At 50.1% G+C, this 17,836-nt stretch overlaps 6 protein-coding genes across 6 annotated transcripts; 1 reads left to right on the top strand and 5 right to left on the bottom strand.

Annotated features, from left to right (window-relative positions):
- Window positions 1-65: 65 nt before the first annotated feature.
- On the top strand, window positions 66-1,180 carry BO95DRAFT_514348 (RTA1 domain-containing protein; the record flags this gene model as incomplete). The annotated part of the gene is made up of 3 exons (XM_025591671.1): window positions 66-234; window positions 304-552; window positions 644-1,180. 3 exons carry the CDS (start codon window positions 66-68, stop codon window positions 1,093-1,095), a joined length of 870 nt encoding a protein of 289 aa, XP_025442328.1. The 3' UTR covers window positions 1,096-1,180.
- A 677-nt stretch (window positions 1,181-1,857) lies between these two features.
- On the bottom strand, window positions 1,858-2,910 carry BO95DRAFT_413400 (ZIP zinc/iron transport family; the record flags this gene model as incomplete). Its single annotated transcript, XM_025584280.1, has 1 exon — window positions 1,858-2,910. One exon carries the CDS (start codon window positions 2,908-2,910, stop codon window positions 1,858-1,860), a length of 1,053 nt encoding a protein of 350 aa, XP_025442327.1.
- Window positions 2,911-3,388: 478 nt separating this feature from the next.
- Window positions 3,389-4,132, bottom strand: BO95DRAFT_442694 (uncharacterized protein). The gene has a single exon (XM_025586489.1). It carries the CDS (start codon window positions 3,865-3,867, stop codon window positions 3,484-3,486), a length of 384 nt encoding a protein of 127 aa, XP_025442326.1. The 5' UTR covers window positions 3,868-4,132; the 3' UTR covers window positions 3,389-3,483.
- A 2,777-nt stretch (window positions 4,133-6,909) lies between these two features.
- BO95DRAFT_514346 (beta-N-acetylhexosaminidase) lies at window positions 6,910-9,452 on the bottom strand (the record flags this gene model as incomplete). Its single annotated transcript, XM_025591670.1, has 3 exons — window positions 6,910-8,813; window positions 8,868-9,349; window positions 9,395-9,452. The coding sequence occupies 3 exons, from the start codon at window positions 9,450-9,452 to the stop codon at window positions 7,212-7,214; spliced, it is 2,142 nt and encodes a 713-aa protein (XP_025442325.1). The 3' UTR covers window positions 6,910-7,211.
- A 2,660-nt stretch (window positions 9,453-12,112) lies between these two features.
- BO95DRAFT_413396 (amino acid transporter) lies at window positions 12,113-14,516 on the bottom strand. Its single transcript, XM_025584279.1, has 5 exons — window positions 14,159-14,516; window positions 14,046-14,092; window positions 13,911-13,964; window positions 12,808-13,852; window positions 12,113-12,746 (listed from the first exon to the last, which is right to left on the bottom strand). Exons 1-5 carry the CDS (start codon window positions 14,444-14,446, stop codon window positions 12,573-12,575), a joined length of 1,608 nt encoding a protein of 535 aa, XP_025442324.1. The 5' UTR covers window positions 14,447-14,516; the 3' UTR covers window positions 12,113-12,572.
- Window positions 14,517-15,962: 1,446 nt separating this feature from the next.
- On the bottom strand, window positions 15,963-17,576 carry BO95DRAFT_388991 (magnesium transporter CorA family protein). Its single transcript, XM_025583571.1, has 2 exons — window positions 16,716-17,576; window positions 15,963-16,649 (listed from the first exon to the last, which is right to left on the bottom strand). Exons 1-2 carry the CDS (start codon window positions 17,231-17,233, stop codon window positions 16,064-16,066), a joined length of 1,104 nt encoding a protein of 367 aa, XP_025442323.1. The 5' UTR covers window positions 17,234-17,576; the 3' UTR covers window positions 15,963-16,063.
- Window positions 17,577-17,836: the final 260 nt, after the last annotated feature.

Raw genomic sequence — 17,836 nt, 5'->3', positions numbered from 1 at the left:
ATCTCAAGTGCTGATCATCGGTGCAGACAACAAGCAGGGACCGATCCTTGGAAAAAGCAAGCAAGATGGTAGAGCTCGCAGCTCGCTCAGCATTTCGTTACTACTACTACAACCCCTCTCTGGCTGCAGCAGTCATTTTCATCATCTGCTTCCTTCTCACCTCGATCTGGCACACGTATCAATTATTTCGCACCAGAACATGGTTCTTCATCCCCTTCCTCGTGGGCGGATACTGTATGTCGCCGCTTCTCTCTCACAAACGCGCCCTCTACGTACGAAAACGACAACTGACCGCGTTCGCAGTTGAATTCATCGGGTACTGCGCGCGCGCCGTCTCAGCGGAGCAATCGCCCAATTGGACGATGGGTCCATTCCTAGTCAACTCTCTCATGCCGCTGGTCGCGCCGGCGCTGTTCGCTGCATCGATTTACATGGAACTCGGTCGACTGGTTGTGGTCCTTCACGCAGAGCGGTACAGCCTGATCCGACCCAAATGGATGACCAAGATCTTTGTGCTGGGCGACGTGCTATCGTTCTTGCTTCAGTCCGGGGGTAAGAGCACACTTAGCCTCGGGTCAAATTTGGCCTTCCTCGGATGAATTTGCCCTTGCTGACGACAGACCTCTGCTCTTCTTGCGTACAGGCGCTGGTATGATGGCTGGAAAAACGCAGTCCAGCTTCAAGACGGGGTCGAACATCATCGTCGTGGGCCTCGTGGTGCAGATCGTGTTCTTCGGGTTCTTCATCGTCACGACCGGCTTCTTTCACCTGCGGATGATGAAGCAACCGACCACATACTCGCTGAGCTCGGGAGTCAATTGGAAGAAGCTGGTCTGGACGCTCTATGCAGCCAGCGTTCTGATCCTGGTGCGATCGATCTACCGGTTGGTGGAATATATCGAGGGCTTCGGGGGCTATCTGCTCAGCCATGAAGTGTACCTCTACGTGTTCGACGCGCTGCTGATGTTTGCCGTGATGCTGATCTTCCATTTTGTTCATCCGAGCGAGCTGAATGCGTGGCTTAAGTCGAGTGGGTTGATCAGTAAGGGTCTGCGGTTCGAGCGACTGAATGGGGATGCGATGCAGATTGCGTGAGCGGTCTCGAGTGCTTTACCTCTACTATACCATGTATCCGGAAGATTGGTTGCTTAAGGCCTTTTACCGGAACACGGTGTCATATCGATTTCAAGGTGGTGATCTCTTTATACATGTGTATCTAGGCCGACGGGGTAGGGGGTTTCCGCAACTCTGAGCGGTCTGTTAAAAGGCCAAGAATTGGGCACAAGTGTCTTGACACAGTCAAGAGTGAGTGAAATGGGCAGGGATACTTGGTAAACCATCTTCTGGAGAATTCGTGCGTTTGAGGGTGGTCAAAAAGCTTCATTTTTGGGGTCGAGTTTCTACACTGGAAGGGTTGTGATCTTCAACAAAGACACTGTTCATAGATGGTGCAGTGTGCCAGATGCTCACTTCAATGACTACTAGCAAGAATCAGATGGGTGGAGGTGTGTATTCAAGGAATAGGATGAAGTACTTGTTGTGAGGGAAAGAGGTATCAACATTGTAGAAAGGTGTAGAGTATTAGGGGAGGATAGTTACACTAACGAAGAACTTATCTGCAAACTTTCACGAAAGTAGATGACAGTCTAATCGAGCCCAAGATATGACCACATGAAAACGAAAGAGGAGAGCGTATGGATATATGCTTCAAACACGGACAAATTGTAAAACCGTAAGCCCAGAAACCAAACAACCGAGGCCTTTTTCCCCATGCACTAGCCTTTTTTTCCAAACCGAAAATCCCAAGCACGCTTTTACCTAATTATCAAGAACCAAAGTATTATATCGACCACCAACTCAGGCCCATTTGCCGATCAAAGCCATGATACCAGCACCGAACAACATGCAGAGGACCATGAAAGTCAGGCGCTTGTTGTCCTGGGTGCGGTGGGGATCGAACAGGAAGTCTCGGGCCATCAATTCCACCAGGCCGGTGTAGATCAGGATACCGGCGGAAATGGCATCGAGCACACCGGAGACCACGTTGGCTGTGAAGGAACCCGAGTTGTACGTGGTCCTGAGTCCGAGACCGATCGCCACAGAGATAGGCGTAGTCAAGCCATACAGGGCACAGAGCACCCAGGGGAGCCAGCTGCCCTTGCGGAAGGGGATAGCAGACATGCGGGCGCCGATACCGAGACCCTCGAAGGACTGATGGAAGACGAGGACCGGGTACAGAGTGGAGAACTCATCACCAACGACACCCAGATTCAGACCGATAATAACTGAGTGGAAGATGACGCCGAACTCAAGAATCAGGAAGGCGGCGATCTGTTGCTTGAAGGATCTCTCGATCCAGGCCTCGCTGGAGGTCAGCGATTCGGCGTCGGTCTCGTTCTTGCGCCGGCTGGTGGCAGCATCCTTCGTGACGGAGCTGTTGTCGGCGGCGCTGGTCATGATGGGCTCGGGATCCTCTCTGCAGATGCCGTACTTGACCTCGACGTAGCGCTCGGCGCCGAAGTCGAGGAGGAAGATGCACATGAGCGAACTGAGGACGATGGCGGGGCACCATGAGTAATCCGCCCAGTGACCGGTCATGCCAACGCAGGTCTGCGGGCCGATCTCGCCATAAGCAGGGTCGAGCAGGTGGATAAAGGCCGTTGCGATGATGACTCCTGCACCGAAGTACCGAGCGAAGAGGTAGACATATAGGGGGATGTGCAGGCGAGGAACGCGCTTGGCAATCACGGGAAAGAAGGTGACTGCGGTCGAGACGATGAAGATGACGAAGATGGCGGAGATCCGCGCCCCCAGGTGTCCGTTGTACTCGTTCTCAGCGGCATTCAAGTAACAGATCACATCGACTGGGTCGGCAGTATCGAGATCGACATCGTTTGGGTTGAACGACATTTTTGAATATGCTTCGGAGGTCTATGCGAAAATCTAGACAAAGGAAGCTTGTTTAGGAAGAGATTTTCTGCTCTGACTGTCTTTCTGAGCCGAGTCCGAGCCTCTCTTTATATGGAGATATCGCTGAGGATGGTGGGCACTCCATGGGGACCTTGTGGAATGGTTGCCCACACTAAAAGAATGGATTGCATTGTGGTCTCACGCGATCCAGATTTTAACAGAAATGACAAGGAATTCATGACTAGCACTGGTTTTTTTTTCGGCTTTTCATCAAACTCCAGGATTTGTTAGATGCGTTTCTCTTCAACTGTGAAAGAGGTATGAACGAGGAAGGATGCGGTTGAGGGAGAAAATCGGCAGGGCAGCATTGTTGGCCTGAGGAACAAAAACCACAGCGAGCTGACAACAACCACAGCCACCACAACAACCACCGGACAATCTCCGCCGCCACTTTTCTTCTTGCCATCCAACTAACTCAACGGCCCCACCCACTACTCTTGCGTGTAGTAGTACCTTGTGAGCAAACAGGCACAGGCCAACAAGGAGCGTGGGATAATAATCTCGCCTACCGAACTACACCCACCGATTGATACGAAAGGCCCCATCGGTGCCCACCTGGTCCTCTCTAATCGCACCCAATGCTCTTACTGCGTCATACGCTCGGGGAGCTCTGGCTGACTCGATGCTTTCCAAACAGGTCCCCAATTGGCGCTTCACTGGGATCCTGACAGAAACTATTACTATTGCATAGTACGTCTCGTTATTACTACCTTGGAGGGGTGCAATCTTTTCATTTCCACTTGCAGAGGGCAAGTGATCATGGTCCTTTTTCTCAACCAGGGATACGGCTCTCGGAATTGCATCGGCACATTTACTAAGAGTCACCGAGTCGAATAAACAAGCAAGGAACAAGACTGCCTTGGCAGGTGGAAAGTCCAAAGTCCTCCCGAGAACCATGCGCTCAGTGTCGTACTGTCAATCTAAACTCTCCGACGGCTACCCACTTGGTCTCGGGCCAGGAGCCTATTGTGTCCAGTCGAGCATAGACTTTGGCCAGGGCCGACACCAGTTCAGTAGCCTGCATCGGATACGGCGCTAGCTTGTTTGCCATGATCCTGATCAATCGACCATTGTGGATACCTTACTCATGTTATTCCCGAAAGTTAGCGAGGTGATGCCAAGGGAGGGTCTTATTCACTAGCGGGTGGTGCCTATACCCTCGTCCATCAATGCCAAGAGAACGTATACTCATAGTTCGTTGCATACAGAACTGACATGGCATGTCAATGGCATGCGGCCCGACACAACGTGGTCTGCAGGGTCCCGTTGCATGCATTTGGAATGTATGACTCTTAAGGGTTACATACTCTAGCAGACCACGGCTAGCTCAACATCTACAAACACAGTGGATCTGGATTGATTTCCGATTTGGCAGTTCTGAAATATAGCAATTTTCATTTCAAAAGCTATCATACGACATTTCCGCCACGATCATACATCGACAATCTCTCCTTCCGCGTGGTTGTCCATACATCGCCTTTCCACCAGTCGACAATTCAATGTGTGTGCTTCTCGAAACCGGTGAACTTGACATATCGGTTCGGGTGACTAGTGCATTAAATGCAATGCTTGCCGGAGTAGAGCGACATAATCGAATTTAGTGCTAAAAACTCTCGTTAGGCATTCAACCCGAAAGAAAATGGAAAGGGGAGACCAACGCTGCAAGAGCTGCAGGAGCAGCTAGAGCAGTTGCCGGAGCAGCAGTTGCAGGAGCAGGGAGACATGTTGATCGAGGAGAGGAAGGCTTAAAAGCGCTTGAAAAAGATAAGTTTGAAAGTGGTTTGGATTCTTTGATAGAGAGTCTGATACGCTTGATGATGGAGAGGAACCACAAGAGTACAGCAACACACACGCCCTATTTATACCTTTTCTGAGGTCCCCTCTGCCCGAATTCCGGCGGCTTTCGCGGTCAGTTGCCGGTCAAGGATCATGATACCACTCATCGCATTGGTTTGGCGGCGTGGGGGTAGTAAACAACGCAGCGAACCAGCATAGGCTGTGTGATGACAGCTGCGTCTCGCGAGTAGCTTTTCCATGCAGCAAGTTGAATAACATCGCCAGGCTTGACTTTGACCAACCACCCGACCCTCATGGGCTGATTTCTTCTTCTCCACCCAGTCCAACAAGTCTGAAGGCCTAAAGCCACGCTAAGAGGTCAGTCACCTTGCCATCACACGGGGTGGATTCGTATCCAGTGCGGACGGGAGCGGAAGGGAGGAGAGGGGGTGCGGATGATCATTATCATCTACTCCCTTCATTTCCATCTCTCTCACCCCATAAGACCGACAGAGACAAAAAAATAAATAAAGCAGAGAGAACCTTTCCAAAAGGTCACTGAATGTGCTCGAGGCTCATGATTCTTATAAAATTGGTGGGTTGTGGGTGAGCACCTTGAGAGCATGAGCACCTTGGTGGCTCTCCGGCCTCAAGGTCCTCGAGGTCCTCACCAAACCCTCCGAATTTTCACCCTCACATTTCCCTGCTCTCCAACCACCTGCAGTGGCTTAGCTTACGCGCCAGAAATCAGAGTTTTCACGTCCCAAAATGATAGACACAAAAACTCACTATGTGGGTCTAGTTACAGAGGTTCCATATCCTAGATCATGTGTCTCGTGAGGACTACCAGCAGGTATGTCTCCGATGCTAGACCTCATGATATACCCAGTCGCTTGCAGGAAGCACCAGAACCAAACCTGAACTGACTCAGTCAAGCGAGCCGACTGGAGGTACCTGGTCCATAGGCTATCGTCACAAGTTGAGTATAGCACACTCCAAATTCCTTTCTCCCTCCCTCTGCCCCGACCCCATCGGCCATCCCCGGCGAGGAGAATATAGACATTCTATTTGACCATACGCCCTGAATTCAATTTCGCTTTCTTTTTATTTACGACTTTACGTACTCCAGAGACTAAATAGTGATATCATCGCCCAATTCCTCCCATAACCAGTTCCCACGCTTCTCCGGCGGCGCCCACCGAAACCCCTTTTGACTTCATCAACGTTATCACCCTATACTCAGTAAAATAAGGCCTGAGAAATCACAGTTCTCTCACCCGTAAGCCCTTCATCACCCAATCCCAAGACTAAAAGCAAGACAGCGAAGCAGCGAGACTCAATCGGCCCCTTAGATTACCGCACCTTGCTCACCAGACTCCACACACGCAATATACACCGCCAAAAGTAACCACACGCCCATTCAACCAGCCATATTCGTTCCAACTGGTATTAGAATAATCTGATCTCTTGGTAAGAGATGATCAATATTGTCCTACTGCTTGATAGACTTCATTCCACGCTTAAGCCCCATTGATCTTCCTTCAACCGACCGAAAGGAAAGCCTGAAAAAGACCCTCAAAGTCACGTAACCATCCCAAACGACAAGAAAGGCAAACAGGAATTCTGAAAAGAGATGGACCTACCGCCTCCCACGTAGCCATCCAGACTTGATGGATGATGTACTGAAATGGTTACAGCTTGGAACACACATAATCACAGCCTAGCACATGGTTCTAATCCCACGTATACCCAGCACGAGAGCATTTTCGAAGCACCACTTGACAAGGCAACCCTGTTCCCTCATGCTGCCGGTCGCAGATTCTCTCTGCCTTAGTTACTACTACTACGTGCTGAGTCAAGGACGGTGAAAGAGAGAGCGTAGAGTCACGTGGGCGCCTACCTCATGGGTCAGGGTCTGTACGAACTCCTCAAGTTGATCAATCCTTTACAAAGGTTTCATTTCAAACTCAATGAGTCAAGAGGTGTGCTTGCAAGAAAGCAAAGATAGAATCGATACTGCATTGTAAAGACTGAGTCTGTATAATACTACAGTACAATGCGCAAAATGCAAGCCGCAGGTGATTTGGAAAGAGCCCGCCCTGTGCTTGATGCTATTCAACGACTTCACACCAGGCTGCTTCTTGCTTCTTTGTGTTGAAAAGTGGCATAAATGGTCAGAAAGAAACTACATACTTAGAGCTTCCAGCCACGATGAACACGCCCAAAGGATTGTATCCGTCCTCAAACTGTGTGAGCTTGGCATCGATCTTTCCGAGACCCTTCTGAGGACCCTGGGAAGCACACATGATCCCTCTTCCACCCATCAGTTAATTGGAGCGGACGTCTCTTTGAACGGTCATCCATCCAACCACATGTCTCTCGACCTGTTCAACTTCATCTATCCCACAAAACTTTCAACTAAAAGTCTCACAAAACTTGACCCTTCCGATATACGAAGAAGGTGATTACCTCGAAGCCCCCCATAGAGAGATATTCCTCATCAACCCGGTGAATCCCTCCCCGACCCGAGCCAAAGGCGCCTCGATCGCAATAGGCGCCCACACCAGACTATCCCCATCCACACCCAACCTCGTCAGAAACTCCATACTAGCCTGCTGACCATTCGCCCTCGAGACCCGAAGAAACGTTCGATTCCCCTTGCCGACCAGACTCACATCCGTCCAGACATCGACCGGGAGACTATAGTTCAGCGAGTACGCGTTACCACCGCTGACCAGGGTGAGGTTGCTGATCGACCCGTTGCCGTTGAGAAGCGTGGAGTCAAAGCCAGAGAAAAGCGTCCCCGGCACTTGAGAAGTGGGCTTGACAGAGAAGGAGAGCGTGTAGTCTCTGCCTTTACTGGTGAGCGGCGTTTGCAGGTAACAATTATCGGAGAAGGTGATGGCTGAGTGGCGGATCTGGCAGTCGTGGACAGCGCCGTGGTAGTTGTTCCCTGAGAAGTCCTTGACGCTGTTACTGTCGTTCTGAGTGAATCGGTACTCGAGAATCCGCCGTCCTTTGCTCGAAACTCGACGATCGAGATTCTGCCCAGGAACAGCTGCGTGGAGTTTGTCAAATATGCTGTTATATTCAGCTTCGAGAAGATCGCCACCCCACTGTTTGTCGCCCAGGGCAGGAAGGACATCTCGCCATGAATAATATGCTTCCGAGACAGTGGTAGCATTGGGACCATAGTCGTTCCAGAGGGCGGCGATGTGCCCTAGCACACCCGGGCTATCGCGGGGTGGGTTGTTCGTGGCGTTCTTTGTATCGAAAATGTTAGGTGCGTATGCGCCTCCAGCGGGGTTTCCATGGAATACTCTGGTCTTGTTCAGGTACTGAGGATAACTCCCAGACCACTTCCCGACAATGTAGAATGCGTCGTCGGAGTTGAGAACATTGTATCCATTCTGAATGTAGTCAAAATAAGGATTGTCCTCAAAGAATTCCCAGTGCTGGATCGAAACATCCTTGCTAACATTCGCTCCTTGCGAAGGTGTGAAGGTCCCCCAGATCCGAACAGCTTTCCCAGACTCCGCCTGTATATAATCGTTCAGTTGATTCACAAAGCCGGTGTAATCATCTACCAAGGAAGAGTTGTATTCGTCCGCTCCGAGGTGAACGGTTTTGCTGTGAAACCAGGGAAGGAGTGTTTTCCAAATGGTTTTCATGGTAGGTATTGTGTCTGGATGAATGATATTAAGCATGCTGAGATCCTTGAGACCCAGCTCCGGTCGCCATTGAACGATTGCTAGAGCGTGGCCCGGAGCCTCAATCTCAGGTATGACGGTGACACCCCGACGAGCACACTGCTGCTGAATCTGATCAAACTGGGCTTGCGTATATGACTCATTGGCGCGCTTGTTGAGACCTGCGAGAGCTGGATCATCGGACCACGGGCGAAAGGATGCATACAGATCCATGCTAGCCTGCGTTGAATATAGGTCAACGTTATTGTAGAGGTTGTCGCTAAGATGTAAGTGGAACACGTTCTGCTTGAAGAAGGACAGGTACGAGCAAATCTCTGCCAGGAAGTGAGGTGGGTAGTAATGGCGACCGACGTCAAGCTGGAGGGTCAGCTTTAAAAGATTGCAAGGTCTTGTCGTGGAAAGATCACTCACCATAACTCCTCGGCTGGCCCAACCAGGCGCGTCGACCGCAGAGCCATGCGGGAGAGCATGGCCATGGCCACCCAGAACAGCTGCTTGGATTACTGAGCGCGATCCCCACCAGACCCCGAGAGGACTCGCTCCCGCAATAGTGATTCCATGGCTGTCAACCTCCAACGCATATCCCTCCGAGGTCCACCGCCCAGCAACATCCTGAAAGCCTGTATGGTTTGCGAGAGTCAGAAAGATCGTGTTGTGCCCTCTGCTGCTGTTGAAAGTGAGCGGCACATCCAGACCCAACGACGACCGAAGATCTTCTTGGAAAGTAGACGCGAACTCCTGGAGCGTCGGAGGAATCAATGTCTGGCCATTATTGTCCACGTGGTTCGAGTAGCGTGAGTCCACCACGATACTCTCAACATGACGGATGGGAAATGTGCCGTTGCGCTCGATAAATCCAGGAATAGTGGGCACTGTCAGTAACCGGCCGAGTCCTGCTTCGTGAGCACTTGACCAGCTTTTGAAGAGGAAGCACTCACCTGTGGAACTGAGAGCCAGAATCAAGCAACTGCTGCTGCAAACCCCGGTGAAAAGCATGGTGGTTGCTTGCGAAATTCGAGGGAGCGATAGGCTTGCGCCACCGATGCTTAAATACATACCAGGGGAACCGGCTTGTTGCGTCCCGGCGATGTCACCTGCCAGGCACCTGCCAGAGTCTGGCCATTATCTGCAAGGTTGCAACGGTTAGATTGAAGTGTATCTCTTTGAATAACAGCCCGAGGTCTGTCATTGGTGTAACAAGTCGATTATCAGGGATGTTTATCGCTGCCCCGCACCCGGTTGAGGAGTTGAAACCGACTAGAAATTAAAGCGCGGGTTGATTCTATCAACTAGTATTAGCGGGTGTGACCTTCTGTACCTTCCCCTCATTCCCACGTAACCGCCACATGTTCGACCGTTCCGCCCTCTCGACACTTACCATCACTATTATCTCTAGTCAGAGTTTTTAGATCGATGACTGACTGACTGATTGATTTAAGCGGTATTCCCGAACGCAGTCCTCTCTACGATGCTTTGCCCGGGTCGCTAGCCGGTATAGTAAGTAACTGCGGCCATCTATATACGTCACTGAGAAGCCCGCCAAGGGCCCTTACACATCCTCTGGCGTGGATTTGGCCTCTCTTGGGTCTGCTTTGGTGACGGAAACAATAGATTTTGATGACTTGACGACTGTGTGGTTCTTGTGGTGGAGAAGCGCCGGCTTGCAATATCAAACATCTCGGCGGTGGTGATGACGGTGACGTGGTTTATCAAGAAAATATGAAAGCATCAAGTTTGATTGTTTATTAAGAAAAAATACGTGCATAGACTTGTGTCAGAGTCTAAAAGACATCGGGCTTATAACTGTCAACGATTTGAAGCCTTAGAGGTAAGATGCTGGGATGTATTTTTAATTCTTTTGGTGGTTGTTACTATCTGAAATATCATCATGTTGAAGCAGCCTGATAACCGCGTTGCATCACGTGGCCGGATTTCTAAGCCTTGCCGAGAAGTTCTAACTACTTGAATAAGGGTAAATAACTCTTCATTATCGAAAAAAAAATCGAAGTAGGTCACCCCCGAAGGGGGACAGCAACATAGCGGAAAGAATTTATTTGTCATCGTTAACACTATTACTACTAATGTTAGTACTAAGTTCATGGCTGATGGGTAGAGGATGGCTTACATGTCGATCTGAACAAAGTCCTCCTCGATCTCAATGGGATTTGCGTGATTCAAGTGCCCTTGCTGGGCCGCCTCGAGCGCCTTCAGTCTGTCATCCATATTGATCATATGGGTACGCAATGACGCCAGTTGCTGGCTCATGCCACGCAACATGCTGAAGAGATCTTCCTCCTCCGCGAACCGGCGGCGGGGAGGGGCGTCGGGGGCTGGGGGCTGGGCGACTGGATGAGAAATAAATAATAGAATCTTAGATTCAAATCCAATCAACAGCCCATCTATCGAAGGCTTAGGCCCCATCCGGCGGGGGCAGTAGATCAGATTCTATTTTGAATCCGTTCCATTATCAAAATGTCTTCGGACCAAAGATCAACCATAGTTCAACAATCTAAGAGCACATCAGTATAATGCAGAAATGAGAAGGATAATAGGATATACTTACAAACTGACCCTATGGTCTTATTCTTTCACCGTCTATGTTCTGAGAGTAATCGGTCCTTGAATGACCGACTCTACCGTACGCATAGCATTTGTGAGTCTAGTTTAGTTAGTACTGAATCAACATAGCGATCATGATACTTACTTCGATAACCTTGGCCATTTTGAGATGCATAGGGCTTCATTTGCTGGGCTATAGTCTCTGGTATTGGCAAATTATACCGGACGATATGATATACCGAGAAAAGTGGAAACTTCTCAATGCGATAGAAGTCGAGTAACCCGCCTTGATGGAGTCGATTACTTTCTTATTTCATTTGATTGAGTTTGGCCAATCGGGACACGATGGGATTTTCTAAGAGAGCAGATAGAATATCATCTGATCTTACCTCCTCAATTAGATTGGACAAGATCAAATTGGTTGAAGGATAGGATTAGAAAGATGGGAGACGAGGAGGAGAGAGAAAGAGAAGAGAAGAATCGGCGTGATAGGGAGGTTATCTATTTATTTTTACCATCTATGTTGTGAATCCTTGATGTCTCAGCTACCAGCTATGTGAATCCAACTCGCTTAGTAGTATGACATTCACAAGAAATGGCGAAGGTGACAAGAAGAAAAGCTTACATTAACTAGGTAAATAGGGCACTGACCTACCTTGGTTATTCATACTATGGACATTCATACAATTAGCGAGCTAGTGAATCCAGCTGGATTATGGCAGTCAGTGAGCGAACAGTGTGGCCGGGACCTGTTCCTGTTCCAGTTCCAGTGCTACAATTCCCATTCACTACATCTTTATTCCACTAGTTCATCGCTTTGTGCGGTCGACTTCGTCATGAGAGAGAGCAGGAGGGGATGTAGCTGCAACCTGGGGTATGCCTCGCTTCTGGGCCGTCAGGGCTTCCTGGGGCTTTCGCTTGCTTACTTGTGGGAGGTGGCTAGGTAAAGATTCAATGCTTTTGCGGTGGGGAAAAGACGATATGAAATAGCAACAATATTGAAAAAATAGACGTAGAAGTAGGCAAAAGCTTTTGGTGGATACAAGATTTGACCGAAACATGGTCATACAGACCAAGGACACTTTGTACGAAAATGACCAAATGGCAAGGCTCTTTCCCAAGAAGAAAGCTATATTACAACAAGACCAACTGAACTGGCGATATATGCTGCGAGGGCTCATATCATCAGCCCATATCAAAAAGTCGCCGGGGCCGGGTATCGATACGGTGAGGCTTCAGGTAAAGTCGCTTTGGGCTTCCTTTCGGTCAGTGGAGTGGTGCGTTGGGAACCGGGTTGCTGTAGGGGCTCGTGAGGTCTTATCGGGTCGCAGAGTGAGACTTCGCGTACTTAATGTCATCGCTAGGCACTAAAATGTCGCTGTTGGGCTCATTGTGAAATGGTAAATATGGGTTTGCTGCTTAGTGGGACCGGTTGTGCGGCGGATAGTTGTATGTAAACTGGTCGGGCAATTGTCGCGTTAGGGTTGTTGGACTCCGCACGTGACGTGATCCTACTTCGGGTATCGTCGACTGCAAAGAATGATTAGAGACCACCCTTCAGACTCGAGTTCCAGTCTTGTCGGGCTTCTGGCTGGTGTTGCTTTCGGCCAAGTAATCGTCTACAACTGCCCCTTCGGTGATGGGGCCGTGGTAGAACTTTTTGCCACTGATGTACCAGTAGACCAGGGCAAACAGCAAGACGAAGACCAGGAAGACGCAGGCGTAGTTCATCTTGAAATAAAAACTGTCAGCCATGTCGATACCACCTAAAAAGAGAGCAAGCATCACTTACATTCTCGGCTGTCACCGGCCTTGCAGTGGGAAGGACAAAGATGATTGAAACGAAGAGAGTCCACAGACAAGCCCAGGCATTGACGAACGGGCTGAGTTTGCCCATGTGCCAGGGTCCACGCTTGAACTTGCCAAAAAAGAGTTTGCAAAGAATCGGAATGCAGTAACTCCAGTCGAGAGCAATGGAGCACAGGGTAAACACGGCAGATATCGCCGTGTAGGAGCCCAGCGCAATGAGATTGATCGCGATGCAAAAAAAGGTAGATATCCACACAGCATTCAATGGGGTTCCTGTCTTGGAATTGACCTGGGTCCAGACAGAGGAGAAGGGCAACATCCTATCGCGCGCGCAGGCGAAGACAGTCCGACCGAGAGCTTGCATGGCGGTCCATGTCACGAACTTGATGATTAGCAACGCTGAAACGGTAAAAACGATTCCACCTGTCTTTCCAAGACTGTTATAGAAGATCTGCGCAACGGGCTGCTGTGTTGGAGAGCTCAGAATTCCACTCACATCGCCCATGCAGAAGCAAAGAACGATGTTGAATACAAAGCCGGCAAGGTACGTAAATAGCATCGCCGAAGAGATAGCCCATGGAACCATAACCTCTGGATTCCGAATCTCCTCTGATAGGTGCGACGCAGCATCGTAGTCTGTGAGACACCAACTCGAGGAAAGGAAACCAAATAGAAAGCTGAAGCCAATGGGTTGCCATCCAGTGCTCGACTCGATGTGACCGAAGACGTAGGAAGCGTCGTGCTTCTTTTCGGTCATAGCCAACAAAGCGATAGAGCAAGAGACAAGAACCAGGATGTGAAAGATCACATAGAACTTAGTTATCTTCTCCATCCAGTATGTCGAAAGGGAATTGATGAGGCCAGTGGTGATGGTCAGCGCGGCCATGACCCCGACAGTGGTGCCGGTAGTGATTTCATAGTCAAAATCTCTAGCCATTGAGACAGCTGCGAGCAGCATCTGTGCTCCACCATATTCTGAAGATGCTACACCACAAATCTGTCCCAAGAGGTTCAGCCATCCGGTAAGCCTAGAACAAAATGTCTTAGTACCCGGCATAGCCCGAGGAGCAAGCGGACGACACATACCAACTTATTGAAGCGACCCATCCCTGCGGAACCAATCTAGAGATTGTAAAATACCTAGAATTCGACGTTAGAACTGGCGTTCCTAGTCCTGTTGTAGAGGTTTCTGGGGACGAAGGATGTGGATGTCGGACTCACAAACCCCCCGAAGTCGGGTATGCTGAGGCTAATTCGGCAACGGAGCACTAGCATAACCCTATCAGCGATGCGACACCACCAACGTCGTGTTCAATCGACGGCGCTCTACTCACTGCAAGGCACATGCAACCGAATCCAGAAATTAACCAACACCAAACGACAGCACTACTACCTCCGGCTTCCAAAGGATAGATCATCGTTGTCATCACAGTCGCGAACAATCCCGAGATGCTGACGGCGAAGGAGAAGGTAGAAAATAATCCGAACTCTCTCTTCAAGACGGGTTTGTACCCAAATTCCGCCGCAAGCTGAGCATCCGCATGGTCCATCGTCTGAGCCTTGTCCGGTTGTAAGGCTGAGCCAGGGTCTACTGCCTGGTCACTGGGTCTGATGCCCTCCATAGTTAGCTGACAAGATCGTGCAGAGCACCGGGATTCATCCAAGAAGACAGATGCTGATGAGATGACCAGGGATAGAGAAAAAGTCTTTCGGCGTGATTATAATTTGCATCTAAAATTCTGAGGGGCATGGCTACTTAAGAAAGTTTTCATCATTCTTCGAGACTGCAATTCAACCTAAGATACTTTAGGAAAGGTCTCACAAGATGCCGGCGTTGGCCGATTAGAGCTCAATAGATTAAAAAGAAGTTGAACTACCTAGTCAAGCAGACAAGCCATTGGTGGGGTCTGATAAAGCCCCTGCCCCTCCAGTCTGCCCGGTCATTCGATGATAGATAAGACACAGAGCAAGAACAGCAGTCAGTGAGTGAACAGACAGTGAGTGGGCGGGGGGGCCTTTTCCAGGTGCAGTGCTGCAGTGCTGCAGTTCCCGCCCACTGGACCGCTTTCCTCAACCGAGTCTAGTGTCTGGGTAAGCGTTGCACTAACCACATTCCAATTGATTCGTATAATTCTTCTTCAAACTGTTTCATTGGCCGACAGGATTAGTCCGAGCGCCACGTGGAACTTTTTGTACACAGAGAGGTCACCCACTGGTCGAGGCTCCGAAAACTTCCACCCTTAGATGCGAGGAAGAGTGGGGATTAAAGACTCCCCGTGTTCGACTATTTGGCATGTGATAATGGAGATCGCTTAGAATTTTTGTTGGGATCAGAACCCAAATGGTATCTTTCTGGGAGAAGCAAGGGACCATTTCAGAATGGTTGAGAAGGGCTGCCAGAATTACACATTATAATCATGTAAGGTTAATGATTATTACAGGCCAGGATTCAGGGCAAAAAAGCACTACGGAGTAGAGCACTAGGACAACTGGTGTGATGCAACCCAAGGATCAACGAGGTGGTCGACTATCAATGGGCGGTTGCCATTGGTGCATGATCCATGTGATTTTGACGAAGCTGCAGCGAAAGAAATGCTTGGCTTCTTCAGGCAAATCCTAGATAAGCACACCCACAAGAGGCCTAGGTCGATAAGTGTAAGCACCGATATGCGCCACGACGAAAAACTCGTTTTCCCGAAATCAACACATATTTTAATCATCGCAGAGGGACAAGAACCAGACAACATTTTATCCCGGGCGGAAAGGCTCGCAGGGGTGTCGTCGCGAAATACGAGCAGACCCCGGAGTCTCTACTACGATAGCCTGGGGCTTCCCTTCCAATTGATTACTATCGGACAAGGGTCATACTTCCGTCTTGGCACTTTCTAGCAGTCTGTGATGCCATCCGGAAAGAGGGTGCGTCAGATCTAGAACTCAGCCCAGGCAGCGCTAACTAGGGTTTAAGAAGGCTATCGCCTACCATACCTGTTCGCGTCAGATTGCAATTCTTGTTGGTATCGGAAAATCGGGAATAGTTCATAAACGTTTTCTCGGGAAGTATGACGTTCATCGGGCTCGGATAAATTAAGAGCAAATCCCATTCGAGATTCTGATGGCTGATGGTCTAGATGATCTCTGGTGGTCCGGCTGCAGTACAGGTACCCAATTGGCTTACATATTATTTTCAATCTGCTAAACTCAGTCTCCCATGCGCAGACAAGCCCCTTAGGTTAGTAGGATCATAGCAACTTCATCCGCTGCGCGACTATGCAACACACAACAATAAATGCAACAAAACACCCCACAATCCCAAAGAACCACCCCAGCCCATCAGCATTCTGCCCCGGAACGGGCACATTCATCCCCCACAGCCCCGTGATCATATGCAACGGCACAAAGATACTCGCGAGGACCGTCACCTTGCTCAGAATCTCGTTGATGTTCAAGCTCAGCCGGATGTTGTTGACGCTCATCTGCGCCAGGAAGTTCGCCTGCGACCGACCGACAATCTCGTCGAAGTGAGACAGACTGGTCAGCGTGGTGATTAGATGGTCCTGCACGTCGCCCAGGTACACGATCATCTCCGCTTTCGAGAAGACGGCGTTCTGGCTCTTCGCCTGGCAACGCTTGACGAACCCGTTGAGGACGTCGTTCTTCCCGCTCAGGCAGTTGGTGAGCTGGGTGATACTCTTGTGGAGGCGGTCGACCAGTGGGATGATCGCTTTGATGTCATCGGCCCGCGCCATGAACACTTGGTCTTCGATGGCGTCACAGTCGCGCTCCGCGGCTCGCATGTAAGGCGCGAAACTGTCGACGATATCGTCGCTGTTACCTTGTCAGCCTCATCCTCTTGATCCGATTTCGAACTATTTCCGGAAATAGGGAACTCACATCAAGGCATAGCAGATCCATTCACTCGACATGATTGACGGATCCTGCATCCGGTGGATTCGATCTAGCACCCGCGACACATGGTTGCATCCTTTGGGAGAAAACGTGACGATGGCGTTCTTGAAGACGAGGATATATAACCCGGCCGAGTCAGGGATGGTGTGTGGCTGACTAGTCAAAGACTTTATCCGCTCCATGCTGTCGCCCTCCGTGGCTGACAGCAGGGTCTGGAACGAAATCAGATAGTAATTCCGGAAGGTTTCGATCTTCTCCCGTGGCTCGCGCGTGACGATATCTTCGGCCGTCAAGGGATGAATCGAAAGAGCTTGCCCGACCGCCTTGACATCCTCTTCAGAGGCGTTGCAGATGTCCAACCACCATGCGTCTGCTTTGAGCTCATCTGATTCTGGGAGTTGCTCGGACCGGTCGGCCAGGAGACCTTCAAAGGTGGAGGCTACCGTGACCTCTTGAGATTGACAGGAAAAGTGGGTGAAGCGAGGAGTGTCTTCCGGATGCATTATGTGCGTTTATGAACTGGCACCAGGCGGCCAGGGAGAGTCGAACATTAGATTTTGTCGGATGGCAGGAAGGTCCGCAAATGTGGATGTTCAACCCATTGACTTGTAGGCGTCCGATTTGTAGGACTGGATGTGACTCGGATGGCCGCAGATGATCCCATACGTGGTGTTGTACTGACAGATCAGCAGTATGACTTGAGATTGAGAAAAGAGGATGGAACTGTTTTGAGGAAAAGTCAGTAGGGAACTTGAGGGAAGTACACCCCCTGGGCAGCCAGCCCCGTAGGGCTGAAAGGGTGTGGAGACTTTGGGGTCCGGGTGGAGCCGGCAAACTCAACTTTTGCCTTGGAAGCCCAGTCAAATTCACCAGACGCGGCCTCATGCTTGCAGAAAAGGGACCCGGTTGGCTACCTCCTGGTTCCACTTTACCTGGCCAGGAAGTCGGAAAGAGCGGCAAAGATATCAGCCAGATTGTACAAATCCAGGCAGCACAATTCTCGACGTCAGAGCCCGTGTCTCAATCCCCTTGCCACCTGTGCGTCAATCAAATAGAGTGCATTCCTTTAAATAGCACCGTGGCTCTGGGAAAGCCCACCTCTAGCA

This window comes from Aspergillus brunneoviolaceus (assembly GCF_003184695.1).
Source record: "Aspergillus brunneoviolaceus CBS 621.78 unplaced genomic scaffold BO95scaffold_33, whole genome shotgun sequence".
Classification (NCBI taxonomy): Eukaryota; Fungi; Ascomycota; class Eurotiomycetes; order Eurotiales; family Aspergillaceae; genus Aspergillus; species Aspergillus brunneoviolaceus.
Note: the sequence above shows the minus strand (reverse complement) of the source record. Positions and strands in the feature narration are given on the sequence as shown.